The sequence below is a fragment of the Zea mays genome, chromosome 7 (genome assembly GCF_902167145.1).
Source record: "Zea mays cultivar B73 chromosome 7, Zm-B73-REFERENCE-NAM-5.0, whole genome shotgun sequence".
Taxonomy (NCBI): Eukaryota; Viridiplantae; Streptophyta; class Magnoliopsida; order Poales; family Poaceae; genus Zea; species Zea mays.
In genome coordinates, this window is record NC_050102.1 from 99,196,524 (window position 1) to 99,220,178 (window position 23,655).

General features: G+C 45.6%; 1 protein-coding gene across 1 annotated transcript; it reads right to left on the bottom strand.

Moving 5' to 3' along the window:
- Positions 1-1,988: 1,988 nt before the first annotated feature.
- Positions 1,989-12,120, bottom strand: LOC103632616 (Retinol dehydrogenase 13). Its single transcript, XM_008654369.3, has 5 exons — positions 11,292-12,120; positions 5,089-5,952; positions 4,244-4,687; positions 3,414-3,603; positions 1,989-3,329 (listed from the first exon to the last, which is right to left on the bottom strand). The coding sequence occupies exons 1-5, from the start codon at positions 11,814-11,816 to the stop codon at positions 2,404-2,406; spliced, it is 2,949 nt and encodes a 982-aa protein (XP_008652591.1). The 5' UTR covers positions 11,817-12,120; the 3' UTR covers positions 1,989-2,403.
- Positions 12,121-23,655: the final 11,535 nt, after the last annotated feature.

Below are 23,655 nucleotides of genomic sequence, written 5' to 3' on the forward strand. Positions count from 1 at the left end.
AATTATGTTACTTCATAGCAATTACTAACATTTAAATTCAACTAATAACCTTTCATTTTGCTGTTAGTGTGACAAATCATTGCTGCTCCATCCAATTCAGCAACCTCAAACACCATGTAGTCTATTACGCCAATGTGGTCTCAGAAACGACCTAATGCTTGCAAGAGCCAAGAACGTTGTGCCGTGCTTGGGCTATAGCCTCGACCCGTAGTGCTGGCCCAGCCCGACACGATTATTTTTTTATTTTACAAAAAAGGGTATATACCTATATACAATTTATATTTAATATTAAAAACATCTTAGCGTGATGTTCTACTGGTTAGACAGTTTTACCCAGTGTCGTCCGCTCTTCTTCCATCAGGGCATGGGTTCGAACCCCACCTTCTGCACCTTTTTTAACATTTTACGCTGATTTAATTAATTGGTGCACCGTTTTTTTAACATTTTACGCTGATTTAATTAAATGGATCGACGGGCTAACGGGCTGGTCCGACACAGTTAGCAGGCCGGCAGTGCTATAGTTGTGACCCGCGTGCATGTAGCCCGTGTCGGGCGTCGTTACGCTGATTTAGTTAAATGGATCGACGGGCTAATGGGCTGGCCCAACACAGTTAGCAGGCCGGCATGACGTGTCTGTGCCATAGTTGTGGTCCGCGTGCATTTAGCCCGTGTCGAGCGTTGGCATATATATAGACGTGCAATTAATTTGAAATAGCTGTGAGGGGTTATTTGTAAAAAATGACGCATGACGACCGTTGAAACTGGTGCTTTAAGTATAGTATAGAAAATCCTATTGACATTGACATAAATATGTATACAAAATAGCATAAAAATAGGATCGCCGTCCTGCGGAACCAGCGCCTCGCATCTGGGATGCGCCACCACTTCGTGCCTAGGGGAGGATGCCGTCGTCGCTAGCGCCTAGGGAAATCCGCCGTCGCGACCGCTGGCACATCGCCGTCGTGCGCACCTCATGGGGCCGCCGCCGCGTGCGTGCCCTCGGGATCCGATGCCACAGCGTGTCCCTAGATTCGCCGTCGCGCCACAGGAATCCGCCATCGCGAGCGTGTCCCCAGATCCGCCGTCGCGCCTCAGGGATCCGCCGTCGCGAGCGTGTCCCCAGATCCGTCGTCGCGCCACAGATGCTGGAGCGGCGGTGGCGGTGGCCATCGCAGAGACGGACGGGACAACCGCCGTTGTCACCGGGCCTAGGGTGCGCTGCCGTTGTCCGTCCGCTTCAAGAGCGCCGTCACCGCTTGCTCGCCTGCCTCGGAGCGTCGTTGTCGCTCGTTCCTGGTGGAGCGCCGCCGTCGGTCGCCTGCCTCGAGGTGACACCGCTGCTGGCCCCCAGGATCACCGCCGCTCGCACGCCCTAGAGAACCGCCGCCGCCGCTAAAACCTAATTCCTGGCGGCGTGGGGGTGTTTTTATAGTGGTGGCGTGGGCCAGATCGTGGGCCCGATGCACGTAATATGCGCAGACTATATTTGCATAAACTGATACACACATCAGCATAACTCGTATTATATTTTGGCGTAAGCAGTTAGGTACAATAAGCCAAAAAGGGTCCGGTGCGGTCGCGCACCTGGTCGGCACATGGTCGGGGCTTCCTATAGTTAAATAGAGCCTAGGGCTCTAAATACATATACTATATATATATATATATATATATATATATATATATATATATATATATATATATATATATATATTTGAGGACTTGCTAAATCTAGTATTTAGGTAGTAAAATTATACAAAACTATTGGAGATGGTCTGAGGTGCAATAAGTCATTGACGCAACTGTGTAATTAAGCAATCTAATCCAACGATTGCACCAACATAATTAATTGCATAGGATATGTTTTCCATGTCAAAACACACAAAATAGTTCCACTGCAAATTGAAATAGTTGCATAACCAAAGAACGTTCAACCCAACAAGGAATCAAGGATATGACAGAAAACTACCAAAGTAGTGGGGAGTGCACGATGCAGTAAAAATATACAAATGCTCCTCATATTGTCACATCAAAGGCACCAGACAGTATCACGCGAGTACACAACTTATTCACACGCTGGGTATAGCTGTCGCAAACTAGAATGAATCAAATTACATGAGCGCAAGGTCAGCAAAAGAACTAGATTAGGCAAACATATATAATATAATGAACAAATCAAGCTGTAAGTAAACCTATCCATGATACGAACCACCGAAAACACCCAGTCACATCTCTCCAGCACCACAGAATAAACCTTCTTGTTGACAATCACTTGAGGAGGCGCCTTTGCTGTGGAAAGTTTAGTGGGTATTTCCTCGGTCCTCAGCCAGAGATTGTGACAGGCATAGAGAAACCTTTTTATACTGACAGGAAAATGTACATGTGGTTTGTGATCTATCCCACAAGTCATATCTTCTTCGGTAGGTTGTAAGTTTTCTTGAGGAACTTTGTAGCTGTCTCATCACTCCGGTAGCACAGAACTCGCAGAACTGTGTTAGGCTCATTTGGACTCCAATGCCCCGTTGTTGGAGGCAATGGTAACCTGTTCTTGGACGCAGACCGATTAGATTCAACCATCATGCGTCTGAATCGCTCAATGAGACTTTCAGAGTCTGCTCGGAAGAGGGGTAGGACATTCTTGACCTGGGAGGATGCTTTGTCAACTAATTCCTCTGGCAAACCATCCCCGTCTGCTAAATACAGATCTCTGAGGGCCCTGAAGTCATCTTCTATTATCTGAGAGTCTTGGCGGGTGAAAGCACGCAAAGGCCCACCAGCAAGAAGCACCAGCAAGAAACCATCAAAAGTTGCTTTCATCAGTGCAGTAATAGCACGGTTCCGCACTTTGTTGTGCACCATACCAGATATCGTCTCAAGGACAGGGTCAAGTTCCCTCAACAGTACCTCCACCCTGTTTGATGCAGTATCACCAACATAAAGGGTGTCCCAGAGAACATGGCCCAAGTCATAGAACATCACCTTATATGCAGTTGTCTCACAAATCTGCTGAATGCCCTCTAGACAGGCTGCCTGACAAAGCTCGAACTTGATGTCCAATCCATCAGTGACATCTGCCTGAGCTGACTCGACATTTCGCAAGCTTGTTTTTATCTTCTTCTCTATGTTCTCAAGCTCACCACGGATGTACTGAAGTGTATTCAGGCGAACACAGAGTTGAGGAAGGCCCAAGGGATCATTTCCATTTGCTGCTCCATTTTGTGATACTCGAACCTGCAGATTTTGTGGCTTCTCTTTTTTCTTGAATAATAACTTGGAGCCAACCTCGCATCGTGTGAGTGGAGGTAGTTGGGGCATAAAAGAATTCCGTGTTCCTGTTCAGTGACACAAAAGCAGAAATGAGGTTCACCAAAGGAATATCATTCTCACAAATTACTTAAACTTTATCTAGTACTTACCACAGCCAGATTTTGCTTTAGCAACATAAAGTTGTAGGCTTCTGTCGAGCCCAGCTGTCAGATCAGGAAGAAGAGCTGGATGCATTGGTATAGGCAATTGGAAAAATGCATCCAATGTTTCACCAATAACCCGAAGCATCTCCACAGAAGAGGGAGCAAAATTATCCCTGTTGGCACCTGGATTCCAGGTCTGCATTAAAAAGTTACCAGGTTTATTGACTCAGAAATCATGCAAAACCCATAGATACAAGTTTCAAGCTAGGCATCACAGAACTCTGTATCATGTATTGCAGATCAAGTATCAGATTTTATTTAATTCCCAGAAGGCAGTTGAGAATGCCTAGTTCAAGTTGCTCAAAGGCAACATATATTTCAGTCTGCACATAGACTTGCAATTTCAAGACCTGAAAAAAACAGCAAGAGTGCGATACTGGACTACGGCTGACAATATCAGTGACATGATTGGATGCTTAAGCACGCACAGGGGCTCACTTCAGATGTTTGTAACCGTTGATGAGTGACAAATGGTTGATGGAAATGGAAGAAAAGTAGCATGGACGAAATAGGCAAACACATTACACCTCAAAGATGTGTGCTTAGTAAATAATGCAAATGATTATCGATACTGTAGATGAAAAAAAAATGGTCCACTTTAGTAAGTATGTATATAATACAATGCTACTACAACACGTTTAAGATGATCAGATATATATACAGAAAACGGATTGAAAAATTAAAGTACAACAGCACACGAAATTAGTTACTGAATTATGACTATCTACTTATATCAAGAAATTAAGGTCTCATGGTGAAAGGGGGAAAATGAGCACCTCTTGCTTCAAATTCCGGTCAACCCATCCCTTGAGTCTGTCTACTCTATCTTTTATCCACACTTTCACCAGATTAGCAATTGCATTTTCAGCTTCATATGGCGGCATCTCTCTGATAAGTGACTTGCCTCCATCATCACTATCCACAGAATCTTCTACAGCGATATTAACAAGGTCCTTCTCTAATTTATCTGCCGATTTAAGTACTTGAACTGTATCAGGGGTCAGCTCTGTAAGCCCAGCTACAAACTGCTTCAGCTCATTTCCATAACAAGAATGAAGGGTTGCAACGGCAACACCTGAAGCGAGTGGATGCCATGTCTTCAGTATTGGACTGTAGATATTTTTCTCCTTTGTAGCTAGGTCACCAATGTCCTTCGCAAGGATAGAAAGAACTGGAGTAGGGTTTCTTGATGACCGTTTTGAATCTGCTTCTTCCATTCTCTACAAAGGTCAAAGTAACGTCAATAACAGAAGAGCTGGTGCACTATACCAAAATATCAATTTTATGAAACTTAGCATCTCAAACCATGCATAAAAGAGAACAATTAAGTACAAATATAATTTGAGATCGAGGAAAATGTTTTCATATAGTTTCCAGGTTAAATCTTTCTGGCCATTCCTTTACCAAACATGCATGGGTTGTGAACAATAAATTGATGTCGAAAACCAAAAAATGCAACAGCAACAACAACAACAAAGCCTTTTATCCCAAGCAAGTTGGGTTAGGCTAGAGTTAAAAACCCAACAAGAATGCACATAGATATTTTGAGGTACAGAAAGAGCATTATTCATATATGTTGAACCAAAGATTGATGATGATATTTACGACTAACAAGACTTACTTGAGCAAAAGCTGTCCTTAGTGAAGACCTTATGTATGTCTCTACCCTGCTTCGAGCTACATCAGTCTCTTCTTTTCTTCTACGGCGGTATTCCTGAGATATATCTTCAACAAGGATTCTTGCAGCTGACACTCCAATGGAGACAATGCCTTGCATAGACTCAATATTACATGTATTGAAGGTTTCATGATATGCCAGAAGTCTTTTCTCTGTCCAGCCCATTATTGAGCTTAATGTTGAACTCAATACTTTACAGTAATTTGGATCTTTTGTGCTCTTGGCATCCTTAGCTACTTCAGCTAACTGGTTCTCTGCCGCAGAAAGCAGCTCAATATCTACTTGACCAGACATAACAAAATGGTTGAACAATGCCCAAGTAAAGCAAAGATTGTGGAGTAACTCATTAATTCCAAGAATAACCCAGGTTTTCTTCAAAAGCTCCATCACCTCATCGATCTCATCGACCACAGTGCCCTCGTCATTATCAAAGCAAGCTTCTACCAAAACTTGGTACAGATGGAGATTCAAGGGGAAGCCATCTGCCCAGTGGCATCCATCAGAAGTTCCATCATGAGATCTTCCAGCAAGGGACATGACAGAAGTACGTAGGCCCTGCATTGACTCAGAGTTTTTCCCAGTTTCAAGTGGCCTATCATATGCACCCCGTATAATTTGCCGCAACCGTTGACCAGAACTGTCTGATTTGTTCAATGGAATGAGTGGATGAACAAGTAGACCAGCCTCAAGAAGCTTCAGATTCCTACTCCGCCACGCCTCATACTCTTGAGGATCAGGGAAATCTGATGCCTTGAATTGCTGCAAGAATTCCAAGGGCAAGACCATAGATTCTGCGCGTCTGCCAAGCTGTTTCATGAAAAATGTAAGAATGTATTTTAAAAACTTCAATACATGTACAACCACATAAAGAACTACCAAATTGATGATGTTATTTCAACAGAGAACACGCTATAATTACAGTTTTTATCTAAATTTGATAGAACATACGTCACAGAATTTCTATTTATGCTGACGATGTGGTTCTGTTTGTTAAACCTATAGTGGAAGATCTGAATTGTGTTAAGGTAATATCGGACTGCTTTGGTTCAGCGTCTGGACTGGTGTGTAATATGAACAAGAGCTGTGCCATCCCAATTAAATGTAGCGACCAGGCTGTGCAGCAGGGCTGCAACCTTCTTCGTTGCAGCTCGGCGTCCTTCCCCTGCAATTATTTGGGTCTCCCAATATCAGATAGAAAGCTCAGAAAGGCAGATCTTATGGACTGGGTTGAGAAGATAGCAGATAGACTCCCCAATTGGAAGGCTCGGCTACTTAATCTCGCTAGCAGGACGACGTTGGTGCGTTTTGTTCTCTCTGCCATCCCTATTTATCTCCTCATTGCCATGAGTATTCCCAAGTGGGTGATCAAATCGATTGATAAGATTCGCAGAGGGTTCTTATGGAGAGGCAGAAAGGACGTGAATGGAGGTAATTGTTTAGTCTCTTGGGATGTCGTTACAAGGCCGCTTCTATTTGGTGGGCTTGGGGTCCCAAATTTGTATTATCAGAGCTGGGCTCTGCAAGCTAAATGGTTGTGGCTGGAGAAAACAGATTCAAATAGGCCCTGGCATGGGCTTATGCTGCCTGTGCCGTTGCAGGTCAGGAAGTTCTTTCATGCTTCGGTTATTACTGCGGTGGGCAATGGAAACAGCACTTTATTTTGGACTGATAGATGGATAAATGGCGGCTGCATCAATGATTTTGCTCCTGAAGTCGTTTCCAAGGTTGATAAAATTATTGTCTCCACTAGAACAGTGGCCCAGGCTCTTGGAGGACAACAATGGATCAGTGACATCTTGACACCTCTTTCCTGGTTGGGGATCCAACAATTTTTGCTGATTTGGGATGTTGCTAGCAATATTGTGTTAACTCTGGAGACGGATATTCACACCTGGATGCATACTTCCTCTGGTCAGTTTTCTTCTAGGTCTTGTTACAGGGCTTTATTTATGGGAGCTATTACGTTTGAACCTTGGAAGAGGCTTTGGAAATCTTGGGCTCCCCCTAAGTGCAAGTTTTTCTTATGGCTGGCCATTCGGAACAAATGTTGGACTTCAGATAGATTGGAGAAGAGAGGTCTGGACCACCCAGTGTCTTGCCTACTCTGTGATCAAGAGCAGGAAACCATACAACATATTTTGTGTACATGTGTCTTTGCAAGACAGTTCTGGCATTCCATTCTGTTTGGATTGAATGTTGGTAATCTCTCTCCATCTGGGGATGAGATCTCCTTTGCTGATTGGTGGCGAAAAACAAGTAAGAAGATACATAAAAGCAAGAGAAAGGGCATGAACAGCATCATTATTCTAGGGGCCTGGTGTTTATGGATCCACCGCAACAAAGCTGTCTTTGATGGGGAGACCCCTTCGCTAAGCTCTATCAGATGCGTCTTTCTTGATGAGATTGGGTGTTGGATTACGGCTGGTGCCAAGCATCTTCAGAGCTTTGGCTTAGAGCTTGCGCGTAACCTTCAAAGGGTCTAGGGAGTGGTGTTTGTTTTTTGTTTTGAGTAAGCCTGCTTAGGGCTTTGTACCTTGGTCCATTTTGGACTTCTTTTTCTTCTCTAATTAAAATGATGCGCAGTTCTCCTGCGCTTTCGAAGAAGAAAAAAATAAATTATCCACATTCAAGTTCACTCCTGAGTTACTATGAACCAAGCAAACAATGACACAAGAGAACTTTTGAAGACGATTGTCACTCTTAGGGATGAAAACGATTTCGGAATTTTTCGGTATTCCGGAAACCGATTTCGAAATTTTTCGATCGGATTCACCGGTAACGGTATTTTTCGAAAACGAAATCGGTTTTCGGAATTTTCTATCGGACGGTGTGGTGTTTTACCGACCGTTTCCTTCGGGCTTCGGTTACCGGTTTTTGTCGGAAATTACCGGATTTGTGTCTCGGAATTTTCCGGAATTGTGTCTCGGAATTTTCCGGAATTGTGTCTCGGAATTTTTCGGAATTGTGTCTTGGAATTTTTCGTAATTTTCCAGCAAGTGATTTTTCGCATCGCCTGTACGTCTCTAGATAAGGATTACTTATTTTTGTATTTTTTTGGATGCATTAAGATTTTTTGGATAGATGGTGTTGTAAGGCAGTTGGCATTAATGATTTGGTCTCTCGAACGAATCCACTCTTTTATATGCACATGTTATGTATTAGTAATATATAATGATAGAGAGCCGACAGTCTGCCTTTTCCACACACTAGATTTTAGGGTTTTCCTGTGAGGCTGTGAAAAAACTCTTTATGTGAGGAAAAAATATTTCATGAGTAAGCATGTCATGTCAGCTAGATCGAGTGGATATTGTGAATTGTGAACTTTGAGTCTGTGAACTTGTGATCTTTATGAACTTGTTATATTGTGAACTTGTGATCTTTGCTAACTTTTTATACTATAAATTTGTGATCCTTGTGAACTTGTTATATTGTAAACTTGTTATATCATGAATTGTGAACTTGTGGTCTTTGTAATCTTTTGTCAACTTTGTTGTATTGTGAAGTTTGATATGTTTACCAATCGTATTTTAGATTTCGATCGTTATCGGTGTATTTTCCGCATCAAACTTTCGTTTCCGATGTTTCCGAAATACCGATATCGTTTCCGTTTCTGGAGTTACCGTTTTTGATTTTGTTTCCGATAAAAAATATGAAAACGATAATGGTTTTAGTGTTTACCGACCGTTTTCATCCCTAGTCACTCTAAGGGTTTGTTTGGCTGGGTTATTGCTGTGAAAAAGTTGTTGTGGACTGTGCTAAGGGATGTGAACTGCTAAAATGCTAAAAAACCATTTGGTGGAAACCACTAAAAGCCGCTAAAAATTCTTCCATATATATTTTTACAGTTCCATTCGAAAGCCACTAAAAGCAGGTCCAGAGCTGCTTTCAGTTTTGCACTGCAAAAAAGTCGGCTTTTAGAAAAAGCTACTTTCTGTATCCAGCCCTTTGGTTTGGCTTTTGGCTTTTATGGGGCAAAAGCTAAAACCAAAAGCCAAACCAAACACACCCTAAAGCCTAAACATCTAGTGATAACTATGGCATGCCCATACAAACTTTGTGATCATCCTTTCAATCATGAAAACAAATTGGGTCACTAGTTACTCTCTAAACAACATTATTGAGTAAAGACCTACTAGGATATCGTTCATAACCTTAATCGTAATAAAATCAGGACGATGCAGAAAGCGATTTTAATTGTGCATTGTAAATGTATAGCAACACAATAATTGCCAATTTTACCCTTGCCAGAGAAAATAGATAAAAAGACAGAAAGAAACCATGGTATGAAATCAAAATGAGTGAATTATGTGTCTTATCCTAAAAATACTTCTTCCATGCCAAATTGTAAGTTATTTTAGCTTTACCCTAAGTCAAACTTCTGTAACTTTGACTGAGTTTATAGCTTTATGCACAGTCATCTACATCATCAAACAAGATTTATTAGATAGATCATGAAATATATTTATTCTTATTTGATATTGTTAACATGGTAATGTAAACTTGGTCAAAGTTAGAAAAGTTTGACTTGGAACAAAACTAAAATTGACTTACATATTTAAAACTTAGTCTGTCGGGGATAGACACCCGAAGCCTATACCATGTCCTTAGGCTATCTCCAGCAGACTCTTTATCTCACTCCCTATTTCAAACTTCACTATGCAAACAGTGCAATCTATAGTACAAAACAGTACTTTACACGGATGTTTACACAGCCTAGCGGAGATAGCCTTACACACGACACCCTTGCCTCGTGAGTGGGCCAGGCCATAGACTGTGCTTTCGAAACAGGGTAGGCGAGGGGGGTTTTTTGTGGCAGCCAAGATTTGAACTCCCAACTGGGGTTTTCCCATGTGGGAAACACAACCGCTGAACTGCATTCAGCATGACCTAGCAGCTCATCCGCCCGACATACATATTAAAACACGGGTAGTATGTGCATTCCTAATTCATCTTGGCATTTTACCACAACAACTGTTATGATCGCTAGATCAGTGAGGGATTGGAGAGGGGTATCGATGGGCAGGAACACCGGCCGGGGGCCTCTACCCACGGCCAAGCAAGAGGAGGGTTTCTCCCTTCTAATTCTTGCCTGCTTTATTTCTCATCCATTGATTACATAAATAGGCCGGTTGGCCGCCCCTATCTAGCTAGAGATCCTTATCTCCTAAAAACTCTCAACAAACTACTAACTGATAACCTTCCTAGATAATCTCAACTAATCTCCTAAATAATCTCAACTAATCTTCTAATCTTATCTCTAACTATCCTTATCTAATCCCCCTTGAGGGCCTATGGCTGCTGCTGTCGCAGCCCCTCCGTGGGCCTCCTTGCGCCCTGACAACAACCCTATACCAAGGTAAGAATTCAGAACAAAGGTTAACCGTGACTACAAAGTAAAGAGATGCAATTTTATATTCAATTAAGCAACAGGAAAATTATAGGATGTGTTTGGCATGACTCTGCTCCACTATAAAGCAGCTCTGCTCTAAACTCTAGATGGGTGCTCTGCTCCAGAGTCTAGATTGCTCTCTCATAACCAGTGATAGTGGTAGGTAAATACCCTCAAACTCCATGTATAGTTTGTTTTTAAGGATTTCATAGCAGCAAAAAAGATACTCCAATAATTTGTTTGGCCGCTTTCAAAACTCAATGCAACTAAGGTAGGGTGTTTGGCTGGCTCTAGTCAGTTCCCTTTTGGAGTTTTGCTCTGGAGCAATGCCAAACAACCCCTTAATTAGGTACGAAGGCAACAGATATTAATAACAGCTGTTCCAGCCAACACCCAAATTACAATATTTGTAAAACAAAAAAAAGCGAAAGAACAGATAAGTTATTCCATTCCCATCCCAATAAAAATGCCGCATGTTTGGCGACGGCATTCCAATTCTGAACTAAAAATATATAGTAAGACATAGTATAATTTTAAATAAAATAAGAAATTAGGTGTGAGTTTAGCTAAATTTGAATTCTCGACCGACACTTCAACAAACTCCGAGAACAGCATGGCACGCTTGACCGACTCCAGATCTACATTACAATCCACCAACGCCAGCATTGGAACGAGCACGCAAACGAGGATCAGTCAAAGACCTGAAATCCAAGCTACATTCCAGCGGAAATCTCAGCAGCCGAACGCGAAATCCTACCTGGCTGGCGGCGATGCGGAGGAGCCCCCTGCGGATCCTGGCGTCGGCGGGCTCGGAGATGCGCATCTGCACCCGCATGAGCTCCCCAACCGTGGCGGGCCTCCGCGGGGGCGCCGCCTTCCCGCCACTCCCGGGGCTGCCGACACCCTTGGAGGAGGCGGAGGACCGGAGCCCGAGCGCCTTCTTCATCTTGCTGGCGGCGGCAGAGGTGAGGGAGCGCTGGAGCGAGGCGGATGAGGCCGAGGACGCGGAGGAGGCCGGGGACACCGGCGGCCCCGTGGCCACCGACGAGGACTGGGGGATATAGGTGAGGGGCTTCCCGCCCGTGGTGCGGGAGGCCGCGACCAGCACCTCGTAGGCGGCCTCCCGGAGGTCTGCGGCGGAGAGGGCGACCCCGAGGTCCGGGAATGGCGAGGGGATCGCGGAGGCGGAAGAGGGGCTGGAAGCCGCCGCCGGAGGGAGGAAGCCGTTGGACGAGGAGGAGTGGGACGAGTCGCGGCGAGACTCGCGGAACAGGCGAGCCATCGCAGCGGCGGCGGCGACGACGGTGACCTCGCGGCGGCGGCGGCGGCGGCGGCGGCGGCGGCGGCGGCGACGACCTCCCCCTCAACTTCTCCCTCTACTCGTGCTAGGTCCCGCGCTCTCTAGTGGAGAGAGTAGGCTCCGGTCCGGAGAGAGGAGAGAGAAAGGCGATGAGACGCTTTTCGTCGCTGGGGATGACGAGGAGAGAGAAAGAGGGAAAGCCCTCTTCCCAACTACAGCGAGCGAGATGGCAATTCGCGGTGTAAATTGCAAGGGCTACTCGCAGCTAACCAGTGATTTATCAACCCATTGCTACAAATAAACATAAGGATAGAGATGAGAGGTTTTTAAAAATATACATATTTTTTAAACAACTATCACTTTCTTGAATATTTTAGAAAGGTTTTTCATCTTCATTATTATGTCTTGTTTGCACGGTTTATACCTTACATATTATATCTTTCCTTACCGTGTTTTCATTTTTACGATGACAAAAATAATGTTAAGGAAGTAAAGCATGTTTACACATTTGGTGTAAATTTCTTATAGGAAATTGAAAATAAAAACAGCTTGCGCGTGTTGCTTCATAACCTATAAACATCGTATGTGTCCTTCAGACCAATACAGAAGACAAACAAACCAAAATACCACTTAAAACTAGAGATATAGATGTATTAGATAAAAAAATATGTAACAGAAGCAAAAAAAATGTCCATTAAAGATTGACAATGGCAACTATTTTAAGACAAAATTTAGAACAAGTTTAAATACATTATATTAAATACTTAACTGTTAAAATTAGATAGAGATATCCAAACATTCTAAATAATAGTTTAGCTATTATCTAACATCTAAACTATCTTAACTAATAGTCCAACTAACTATTAGCTACACTCTCAACTACTCATTAGCCTATTAGCTGGTTCCACACAGCTAAAATTAGCTAATAATTAGCCAATTAGCTGGTTAATTTCAAGTGTCACTTTTTAGTCAGCTAACTATTAGTTATAGTGCATTCAAACACATTCTTAATCTTAAAGGGTCAACTATTTTATTATGGTGTTGAGGGAGTGGCGTCGATTTGGATGTGTGGTTTGAAAGTACCGTACATATGATTGCAACATACTTGTTTTTTTTACAACTGGTTTTATAATTGAGTTAAAAAAATAGGTAATTTGCATAAAGCGGATTGTTAAGCGACTGAATTCACGCTTATACTTTTTTATTGCTATTCACGCTTATAATGAAACAGGTATCGTTTATGAGATAATTTTTCTTTTGGCTTTTATGTGCTTTTCTCCGTCATAAAAAGAACGTGATTATGGATTGCATGCCAGTTAAAGTGGTCGATTTAGTATAACAATATGTTTCTATAAATAATATAATAATATTTTTAATATTATAAATATTAATATTTTTACTTATAATTGATCAGAGTTGAGACATTAAAACATACTTTCTTCGTTCTAATTTATAATTAGTTTAACTTTTCTATGCGGACTTGTCTCACTCAAAAAATCATAATATTATTTATTTTTATTGTTATATTGCTTAATGTATAACATATCTTAAGTACGGCTTTGAATTATAGTTAGACGTTTTGTATAACATATCTTAAGTATTGCTTAACATATAACATATCTTAAGTATGAACTATATTTTTCTTGTTATAGTTAGACGTTTTGTATAACTTGATGGAGAAAGTTAAAGGCACGCATTTGGTATAATGCAAAGCCAGCGTTGGCATTACGTTGACGTGACGGATCTATAGACACTGCTGCTCCCTCTCTTGCTAGCTTTGTGCCATACACAGCCAACGTCAGAAGTTACTACCCTAGGCAAAACATGCGAGATGCTATGAGGCTGTGTATCTTATCTCATCTTATATTTTAATCTTTACTTTATAAATAATATAATATACATTACAAATTCTCTATTTTACAAAGATTATAAATACTCCTAGGAACGATCGAGTTGAAAGTAAGGTGAAAGCAAATGGCCCGTGACGGCGTCCTCCATCAACTTCATTACCAAAGGCCGTATGTGTTAAGGCTGCCCAAAGAAAGAAAGAAAGAAAGACACTCTGGTGGGTACTACGTCGCACTAGCTGTGAGTGACGTGGTCACAGTTAATTGTGCGTAGTTAGGTACTTGGGCGTTAGTACAGGCGACGCGGTTGTCCATGCGTGTTGCCCCGTGTGGCGCACCGAGCGCACCCATGTCATTCAGGGCATGTACAACCTAGACACTATTGCACGGTACTTCATGTATAAAACATAACTAAAACATAATATAATACAGTGGTCATATCTAAAACATGTGGCTTACTATATTCATTGTACCAATCAGAACATTCAATAAATTAAAGTGACCAATCAGCTAGTCTCTTGTCTCGAACATAGAGCTAAGACATTGTGTCTTCGTCAAGATACATGTCTTGAGTTTTTTTACAATCACCCCCTAGACACACTACAAGACACAACTTAAGACACTCATTGTACATGCTCTTATGGGTGTTTCTTTATTATTAAAGCCGCAAGGAAATACAGTCTCTTACGATGTTCACGTCGTCGTTTAAAACACCAGTCGTAGTCGTAGCCACTGGAGTCAACTGGAGCTTTCTAGACCGGTAGACGTACACGTGCCAAGAAACTTCCTACGTGTGAAGGGCTTCCCGAGAGGACCGCTTCCTGTCGTTCCTGCAAAAAAAATGAGGGCGACGTCTGTGGGGGACAGATATCTCCGGGTCCACTGGAAGGATAAAAGACCTCACGAAAAACCCAAAGGCTCAATAAATCGTAAGGTTATCCCTTCGTGGGCCTGGATGAGAACGACCAGTGAAGCAGATTGACGTAAGGCCGGATCGGTGTGAGCCCAGACGGCCCGATGACTTCGAGCAAGTAATCACAACAGTGACCCGACCTTCCCGCGCTGGAACCCCGTACAACGGAACGAAGCGAGGATGGGTCGGCGGAATTATAGGAGGATAGATTCGATTGGTTCACTATCATTTAGGCGCATGCTGTTATCATATCCACATGTAATGCCCCACGGTCGAATATATAAGGCCTAGGGGGCACCCCTTCAGAAGGATCGATCTCATTACCCAGCCATCTACCCCAGCTCTCTACGTCCATTGCACTAGAGAATTCCCTTGTAATCCGCCACATAAAACACTCCCGCTAGGACGTAGGGTGTTACGCATCTCTAAGCGGCCCAAACCTATACATCATTGTTCGCAATTTCTCGTGCGCCCTGCACGAATCATCGAGCTACAGTCGGTAACACCGTCCTACTACTAAAAAACACCTTGAGGGGCAACCCCGGGTGTGCGGTCGGACCCAAAACACCGACAGCTGGCGCGCCAGGTAGGGGTGTGTCGTCGATCTAAGCTAGCTCAATGGTCGTCACCTTCTATCACAAGATCATCCTCCGCCCCGGATCCGTGTTCTGCTTCGGAACTATCTCATCTGTAGCAGACGAGGAAGGAACTCTACATCGCATCGCAGATCCGCCAATAAGGAAGTCTCCTCCAACAACCTCCGAGAATATCGGGGTAAGGCAGGGAAAAGCGCAACCTCCAGCGCTCCGAAAAAAATCGCCTTCAGCAAGCCAGGGGTCGAGTGCCCGCTAACCCGGAGGACTCCACTGTCTACCTCTCCGACGAAAGAATGGACACAAATCGCAAGGAAGAAGGAAACAAATAGGAAGCAAGTTGTTCTTTATGTACCTCTGCCCTCAAAGGAGAACATAAAGAAGATCGCCACGACAGCTGCGCCATTGTACCCCGACGTCCTCTTCATCGGGAGAGTGGAGTCTCCTCCCGTCTCCGACGACGAACCGACTGCACCCGGAGAGGAACCTCCTCAGCAGGAATCTCGTCGACGAAGGAACCGACGCCGAAATGTCCGAAGACATCACGAGGCCGGAGAGCGGGACCCGGAGCAGCCTGTCTCGCGAGACGAGGTCTCAGAGATAGGAGAAACTCTGGAGGAACGTGTCTTCAGGGAACGAAGGAATTCCCGACGGCGTGATCGCCGACGGGCTCAGAAACAAGCCGAGCAGGAGGCAAGGCAACATTGGGAAAATCCACTCTTCGGGCGCAACCTGAACCCCGACTTCGCCCAAGCCATGAACACGCCGAGTGAAGTCAGAGGAATGCTGGCTCGGATAGCTGATGGGCTCCCTCGGACTCCCGACGCCGAGGGCTATCGGCGGCTGTTCACTCAGGCAGCCAATCACCTTCTACCTCTCGCACACCCGCCGAACGATCTACGACACGCCATCAACAGTCGTCGGGACGCGCAAAGCTCCATCAACGCCTCGCGAGAACGACGACACGAGAACGAGATCCGCCGCCGAGAAGAGTACAACAGGGACCACGACATCCCAGCCCGGAGTCAGGCCACCAGGACTGAGTCGCCAACGGCTTCGACTGGCGGTACCACCCGGGGACGGTCGAGGCACCACGACAACCACTCCCCTCCCCGGGACAGACATCATCCCCGACGACAAGAAGACACGTGTGGAGTGTCAGCACTTACTCCACGCCTCAGGGCCATTCAATGGCCTCCTAACTTCAAGGTATCCAATGTCGACAAATATGAACCTAAGCAGGATCCAGAAGGCTGGTTGGCCGTCTACACCACCGCTGCTCGAGCTGTCGGGGCGACCGAGGACGTAATGACTGCATACTTACCCATTGTCCTCGGGCAAGACGCGCTGCAATGGCTAAGACATCTACCCCGACATTGCATCGACGACTGGGGCGACTTCAGTCGACGCTTCACCGCCAACTTTCAGTCCCTCTCCGACAAACCGGCGCAACCATGGGACCTCAAATCCATCAAGCGTCGGGGGGACGAAACTCTCTGGTCGTACCTCAAAAGGTTCCAGACCATGAGAAATCGTATCCCTGAGGTTGCGGAGGCAGTAGTGATCGAGGATTTCTACAGAGGATCCAACGACTTGGCCTTCATCCGCACCATACTACAGAAGGCGCCGACTACAACCGAGCAACTGTTCCGGGAAGCCAACCTCTACATCACCGCCGACGAGCGAGCTCAGGACCTCATCGGAGGAGCGAAGCCTGCACCAGCAGCACCACGACGCGATACGAACCAACAACCCGACAAACGCTGGGAGAAGAGGCCTCGCGAAGAAGTTCACGCCACCGGACCACCCGCCTCTTGCGCCCGGGGAGGACCTCGTGGAGGCGAACGCACGCTGGACGACATCCTCGACGCCCAGTGCCCGTACCATAAGGACATGCGCCACACCCTTCGGAACTGTAGAGACTTCAAGCACTCCGTCGGGCACGGCCGACCCTTCCAACCTCTACCTCCTCCTCCACCGCGGGGAGGACCAGGAGAACCGCAACAACCCCAGCAATAGGAGGAGGGAGGAGGTGGAGCCTTCCCGCGCATCGATAGAGAGGTCAATGTCATCTTCGGTGGACACGGATCGCAGGAGAACAGAAGACAACAAAAGCTCAATGATCGCCAAATACTGGTGGCGACCACTGGTCCTCCCGCTCCGTACCGATGGTCGGAGCACCCGATCACCTTCACCTGGGCAGATCAGTGGCTCAACTTCGACCACCCAGGCAAATACCCGCTCCTCGTCGATCCGGTGATCCGAGAGAGCAGGGTGAAGAAGGTATTAGTGGACGGGGGAGCAGCATCAACGTCACCTTCCCCCGGACACTCCAAGGCTTGGGAGTTCACCTCAAAGAGCTCCACGAGTCAGATACACCCTTCTTCGGCATCGTACCGACTGAAGGAGAATACCCGCTGGGCCACATCTACATGCCGGTCGCCTTTGGAACCCCGGAGAACTATAGAACCGAATTCCTAAGGTTCGAAGTGGCAAACTTCGACTGCGGGTACAACGCCATCATCGGGAGGCCTGGATTGGCGAAGTTCATGGCCATTCCACATTACACATACATGATATTGAAGATGCCAGGACCGCAAGGGATCATAACTGTGCGCGCTGACTTCCAAGGCACCGCAGAATGTTTCCGAGTGGCCATCCAGGCGGCCCTCACCACCAAACCATCGGCGACTTCTTCTATGCAGGCAAACTCTAAGCCTGAGGAAGACCTCGCAGTGCCTGCGAGTGAAGCTCAAGTCGTGACTTCTATGCGGCCGACTGAAGAAACTAAAAGGATCAACCTCGGGTTCGCTGATGAACGCAAGACCGCCATCATCAGCTCCAGCCTGGACAACAAATAGGAAAGCGCGCTCGTCCAGTTTCTGCAAGATAACCGAGACGTATTCGCATGACAACCTGCGGATATGCCGGGAGTCCCGAGAGAACTGGCTGAGCACAAACTGAAGGTCTACCCCCAGGCGAGGCCTATTCGACAAAAGTTACGTCGTTTTACGCCCGACAAAAGAGAGGCCATTCGCGCTGAGCTAGCTCGCTTGGTCGCGGCTGGATTTATTAGAGAGGTGTTACATCCCGAGTGGTTAGCCAACCCTGTTCTTGTACTCAAAAAGAATAAAGTGGATTAGCGCATGTGCGTCGACTATACGGATCTCAACAAACACTGTCCAAAGGATCCCTTCGGGCTCCCTAGGATAGATCAGGTGGTAGATTCCACTGCTAGATGTTCTGTGCTATCCTTCTTGGATTGCTACTCTGGGTATCACCAGATTAGCCTGGCGAAAGAAGACGAGGAAAAAACAGCGTTCATCACTCCATTCGGTGCTTTCTGTTATACCTCCATGCCGTTCGGTCTCAAAAATGCCGGAGCGACTTATCAGAGAGCTATTCAAACATGCTTAGCCGATCACTGTAGGGATGGCAATCGGGCGGGTAGTACACGGATATATAGTTCGCGAATCCATACCCACGCGACAAAACTCAACCCATACCCGTACCCATAAACGTTCGTGGGTATGGATCCGTATCCATACCCATACCCGCCGGGTATCCACTATCCAGTGGATACCCGTTACCCGCGCGCCCACTACAATTTTAGCATTAAACACCAAACAACAATTTTATTACATTTCAAAATAATTATCATTCTAATAGCATTAAATGATAATTTCAGCACCAAACAACATGTTATGGATAAAAATTGAAAAATAAGAATTTATGATAATATATAAATCCGGATGGCCCACATGTTAGATATCCATTGGGTAACGGGTATGGATACTGGATATCCATACCCGCGAAAAAAATATCCGCGGATACCTTATTATATCCATAACCGTACCCGCGGATATCAAATTCCACCATACCCATATCCAATGGATAATTATCCGTGGTTATTTACCCATACCCGTACCCATTGCCATCCCTAGATCACTGGGGGCAAGCGTGTGGAAGCTTATGTGGATGATGTGGTAATCAAAACAGAAAATTCAGAAAATTTCATTGAAGATCTACAGCTGGTTTTCAACAGTCTACGACGATATCGATGGAAGCTTAATCCCGAAAAATGTGTTTTCAGGGTACCAGCAGGAAAGTTACTCGGGTTTATTGTCAGCCACCGGGGAATTGAAGCTAATCCAGAGAAGATCGAAGCCATCATGAAGATGGAGGCACCGCGATCACAAAAGAAGGTTCAAAGACTTACCGGATGTATGGCAGCCCTGAGCAGATTCATATCCAGGCTGGGAGAAAAAGGCTTACCATTTTATAAGTTACTCAAGAAGGTGGACAAGTTTCAGTGGACTTCAGAAGCACAGGAAGTGTCGGTGTTTTGGGTCCGACCGCACACCTGGGGTTACCCCTCAAGGTGTTTTTAGGAGTAGGACGGTGTCAACGACTGTAGCAAAATGGTTCGTGCCGATTGCACGAGGGACAGTGGACAAGATTTGCAGGTTTGGGCCGCTTAGAGATGCGTAACACCCTACGTCCTGATGAGTATTTGAGTGTGGTTACAAGAGGGCTCTCTGGATCGGAGGCACAAAGAGTTTACGTGGGTGGTTAAGTAAAGTAGGGTCGATCGTTCTGAAGGGGCGCCCCCTAGGCCTTATATACTCGACCGTGGGGCAGTACACGTGGACATGATAACAACAAGTAGCTGAAAGATAGTAAACCTCTTGAGTTTATCCCTACGTAACCCTCGCCGACTTATCCTCGCATGACTCTGTTGCATGGGGGCTTCAGCGCGGGAAAGTCGGGTCTCTGTTGCGATTTACTCGTTTGACGTTGTGGGCCGTCCGGGTTTGCTCCAATCCAGTCTTACGTCTTCTCTGCTTTGTTGATTGTCTTTCCCTAGGCCCACGAAAGAACGACCTTACGATTTATTGGGCCCTTGGGCCTTTCGTGAGGTCTTTTATCTCTTTAGTGGACCCAGGGGATATCTATCCCCCACAGGAAGCCCTATACGCACTGAAAAAGTTCTTGACAACACCACCAGTGCTGAAACCGCCACGACGGGCCACGTCGACTCAATCAGCTGAAGATTTGCTGCTATATATCTCTTGCACGACTCACGTGGTGAGCACCGCGTTGGTAGTCGAGCGAGCAGAGGAAGGACATGCCTACCCAGTGCAACATCCTGTTTATTTCATCAGTGAAGTTCTGGGTCCCTCGAAGAAAAAATATCCTCAAGTTCAGAAGCTATTATATGCAGTACTTCTAACTGCACGCAAACTATGTCACTACTTCGACGACCACAAAGTCATAGTAATCGCTGGTTTTCCGATAGGGGATATTCTTCACAACAAAGAAGCCATTGGCAGAATAGCCAAGTGGGCTTGCGAGCTGGGATCTCATGACATTGAATTTCGACCTCGCACTGCCATCAAAACTCAAGCACTGGTTGATTTTGTATCAGAATGGACTGAACAACAAGTACCAGATAACCCAGAAACTGCAGAAGTATGGCGAATGTATTTTGATGGCTCGCTAAAGCTGCAGGGAGCAGGCGCAGAGATCCTCTTTACCGCACCTAGAGGCGAGCACCTCAAATATGCCCTCCAGTTGTTATTTCCAGCCTCTAACAATGCAGCCGAATATGAAGCTCTGATTCATGGACTGAACATTGCTATATCACTGGGCGTCAAGAGACTAATGGTATACAGAGATTCTCTGGTAGTCATAAGCCAGATAAACAAAGAATGGGATTGTTCGAGCGATTCAATGAGAAAATACTACGCCGCCATCCGGAAACTAGAAGATAAATTTGAAGGTCTGGAATTTCACCATGTAGAGAGAGATCGAAACACGGCAGCTGATGTATTGTCCAAGCTAGGATCCAGTTGAACTCAGGTCCCACCTGGAGTCTTCGTACAAGAGATACCACACCCAAGCATCTCACTGGATCAGGCAGAAGAATGTAATACCTTGAGCCAGCTAGAGTCAGATTCCGACGACTAGAGGAAGCCGATCATCAGATATATAAAGAATGAAGAGGAACTAGATGACAAAAATGCAGCCGAGCGCATCGCTTGACAATCAGCTCACTACACGCTCATTGGGGAAACACTATACAGAAGAGGCGCATCGGGTGTCCTCATGAAGTACATCCTCTCGTCTACCGGGAAGCAACTTCTGGATGAGGTCCATGTTGGGCAATGTGGAATACACGCAGCATCCAAGACGCTAGTCGGGAAAGTCTTTAGGTCGGGATTCTATTGGCCAACAGCAAAAAGTGATGCAGCTGAGTTAGTTCAGAGGTGCGAAGCCTACCAGTACTTGTCAAAACAACAACATCTACCAACGCAGCAATTGTAGACCATACCAGTAACTTGGCCGTTCGCATGCTGGGGACTGGATATGATTGGACCTTTCAAGAAAGCTCAAGGAGGATACACTCATATACTGGTAGCAATCGTCAAATTCACTAAATGGATAGAGTTCAAACCCATTGCTTCTTTAACTTCAGCTAAGGCCGTGGAATTCATATAAGACATAATATTCAGATTCGGGATACCAAATAGTATCATAACTGACCTAGGATCCAACTTCACAAGTTCAGAGTTCTTCGATTTCTGCGAGCAAAAGAGCATTCAGATCAAATATGCTTCGGTGGCACACCCAAGAGCCAACGGGCAGGTTGAACGAGCTAACAGGATGATATTGGAGGCACTCAGGAAAAAAGTCTTCGATAAAAATGAAAAGTTCGCAGGAAAGTGGATAAGGGAGTTGCCCTACGTCGTTTGGAGCCTAAGAACTCAACCTAGTCGAGCTCTGCATGGAAATACTCCTTTCTTCATGGTCTACGGGTCAGAGGCAGTACTATCTGCTGATCTCAAGTTTGGGGCGCCGAGGTTGATCTTTGAAAGCATAGCAGAAGCCGAGGCTACTAGGCTGGAGGATGTTGATGTACTCGAAGAAGAACGGCTGAACACGGTATTTCAATCAGCACGGTACCAACAAACTCTGAGGCGCTATCACGATAAGATCATGCGACGTCGATCCTTCATAGTGGGAGACCTCGTCCTCCGCCAAATTCTAACAGGGGAAGGACGGCACAAGTTGTCACCTCTATGGGAAGGACCATTCATAGTAGCAGAGGTCACTCAGCCGGGATCATATCGTCTCACTCAGATGGACGGCACGGAAATTGGGAACTCATGGAACATAGAACACCTCAGGAAGTTTTACCCGTAGCTGTATTTCAAAAGCTATCGGGACGACGATGTACTCTATAAACTGGGAAATATCATCAATAAAAAGACCTCAAGAATACTCAAATTGTTCATGGTCGACCTGCATTCTTATTTAATTCGGGGTGACCACTATGCCCTGCTAACGGAACAATCGGCTTAAGTCGGCAACGACTTAAGACGGTGCAACATGCTCGCGCTTACTTAACTCGGGGTGACCACTATGCCCTGCTAACGGAGCAATCGGCTTAAGTCGGCAACGACTTAAGACGGTGCAACATGCTTGCGCTTACTTAACTCGGGGTGACCACTATGCCCTGCTAACAGAGCAATCGGCTTAAGTCGGCAACGACTTAAGACGGTGCAACATGCTCGCGCTTACTTAACTCGGGGTGACCACTATGCCCTGCTAACGGAGCAATTGGCTTAAGTCGGCAACGACTTAAGACGGTGCAACATGCTTGCGCTTACTTAACTCGGGGTGACCACTATGCCCTGCTAATGGGGCAATCGACTTAAGTCGGCAACGACTTAAGACGGTGCAACATGCTCGCGCTTACTTAACTCGGGGTGACCACTATGCCCTGCTAACGGAGCAATCGGCTTAAGTCGGCGATGACTTAAGACGGTGCAACATGCTCGCACTTGCTTAACTCGGGGCGGCCACTAAAAAGAGCGATCGGTTTGAGTTAATACTAACTTAAACGGGCGCAGCACACTCGGCGCGCATACGGTTACTCATATAGGGGCGGCCTCTATGTCCCATAAAGAAGTCTCGAAATCATCACACAACATTTTACTTCTGCAAATTTAGATACTGCTGAATTCTAAACAATAGGAGAATAACAGTAGCATTCAGTATCAAGCAGGTGTCCTCTAACAAAATATCCGAGCGCGTTAACCGCGTGCTCAAAGCACGCATGTTTTTCTATTTTGCAATTTTCTTCTCAGGAGCAACCGACGAAGAAAGGCGACTTGAGGAATCAGGAGCAACGTTCACATTAGCCCTTATGTCATCGGTGACAATCACACCAGGTCTCATCATCAAGATCCGCCCTACGCGAATGGCTTTATCCATAGCTCTGTCGCGCTGGACCCTCAGAGTAGCGGAAGTTTCTTCAGCAACCTTGACAGCCAACTGAGCGGTCTCTAGCTCCTGGGCGATGGACTTCTTGGAAGCACGTAGTTCCTTGATGACAACATCTTTAGCCGATATCAACTGCCTGAGGCGAATCATGTCGTCCAAAGATTCCTGCAGCTTATAAC

Bases quoted from the DNA above. Each gene is read 5' to 3' on its own strand.
- LOC103632616 (XM_008654369.3), bottom strand. From the start codon at position 11,816: ATGGCTCGCCTGTTCCGCGAGTCTCGCCGCGACTCGTCCCACTCCTCC. The intron at 4,688-5,088 runs GTAAGTCTTGTT...TGACCTTTGTAG, and splicing joins TAAGGACAGCTTTTGCTCAA to AGAATGGAAGAAGCAGATTC. The intron at 3,604-4,243 runs GTGCTCATTTTC...TTTTTAATGCAG, and splicing joins ACCGGAATTTGAAGCAAGAG to ACCTGGAATCCAGGTGCCAA.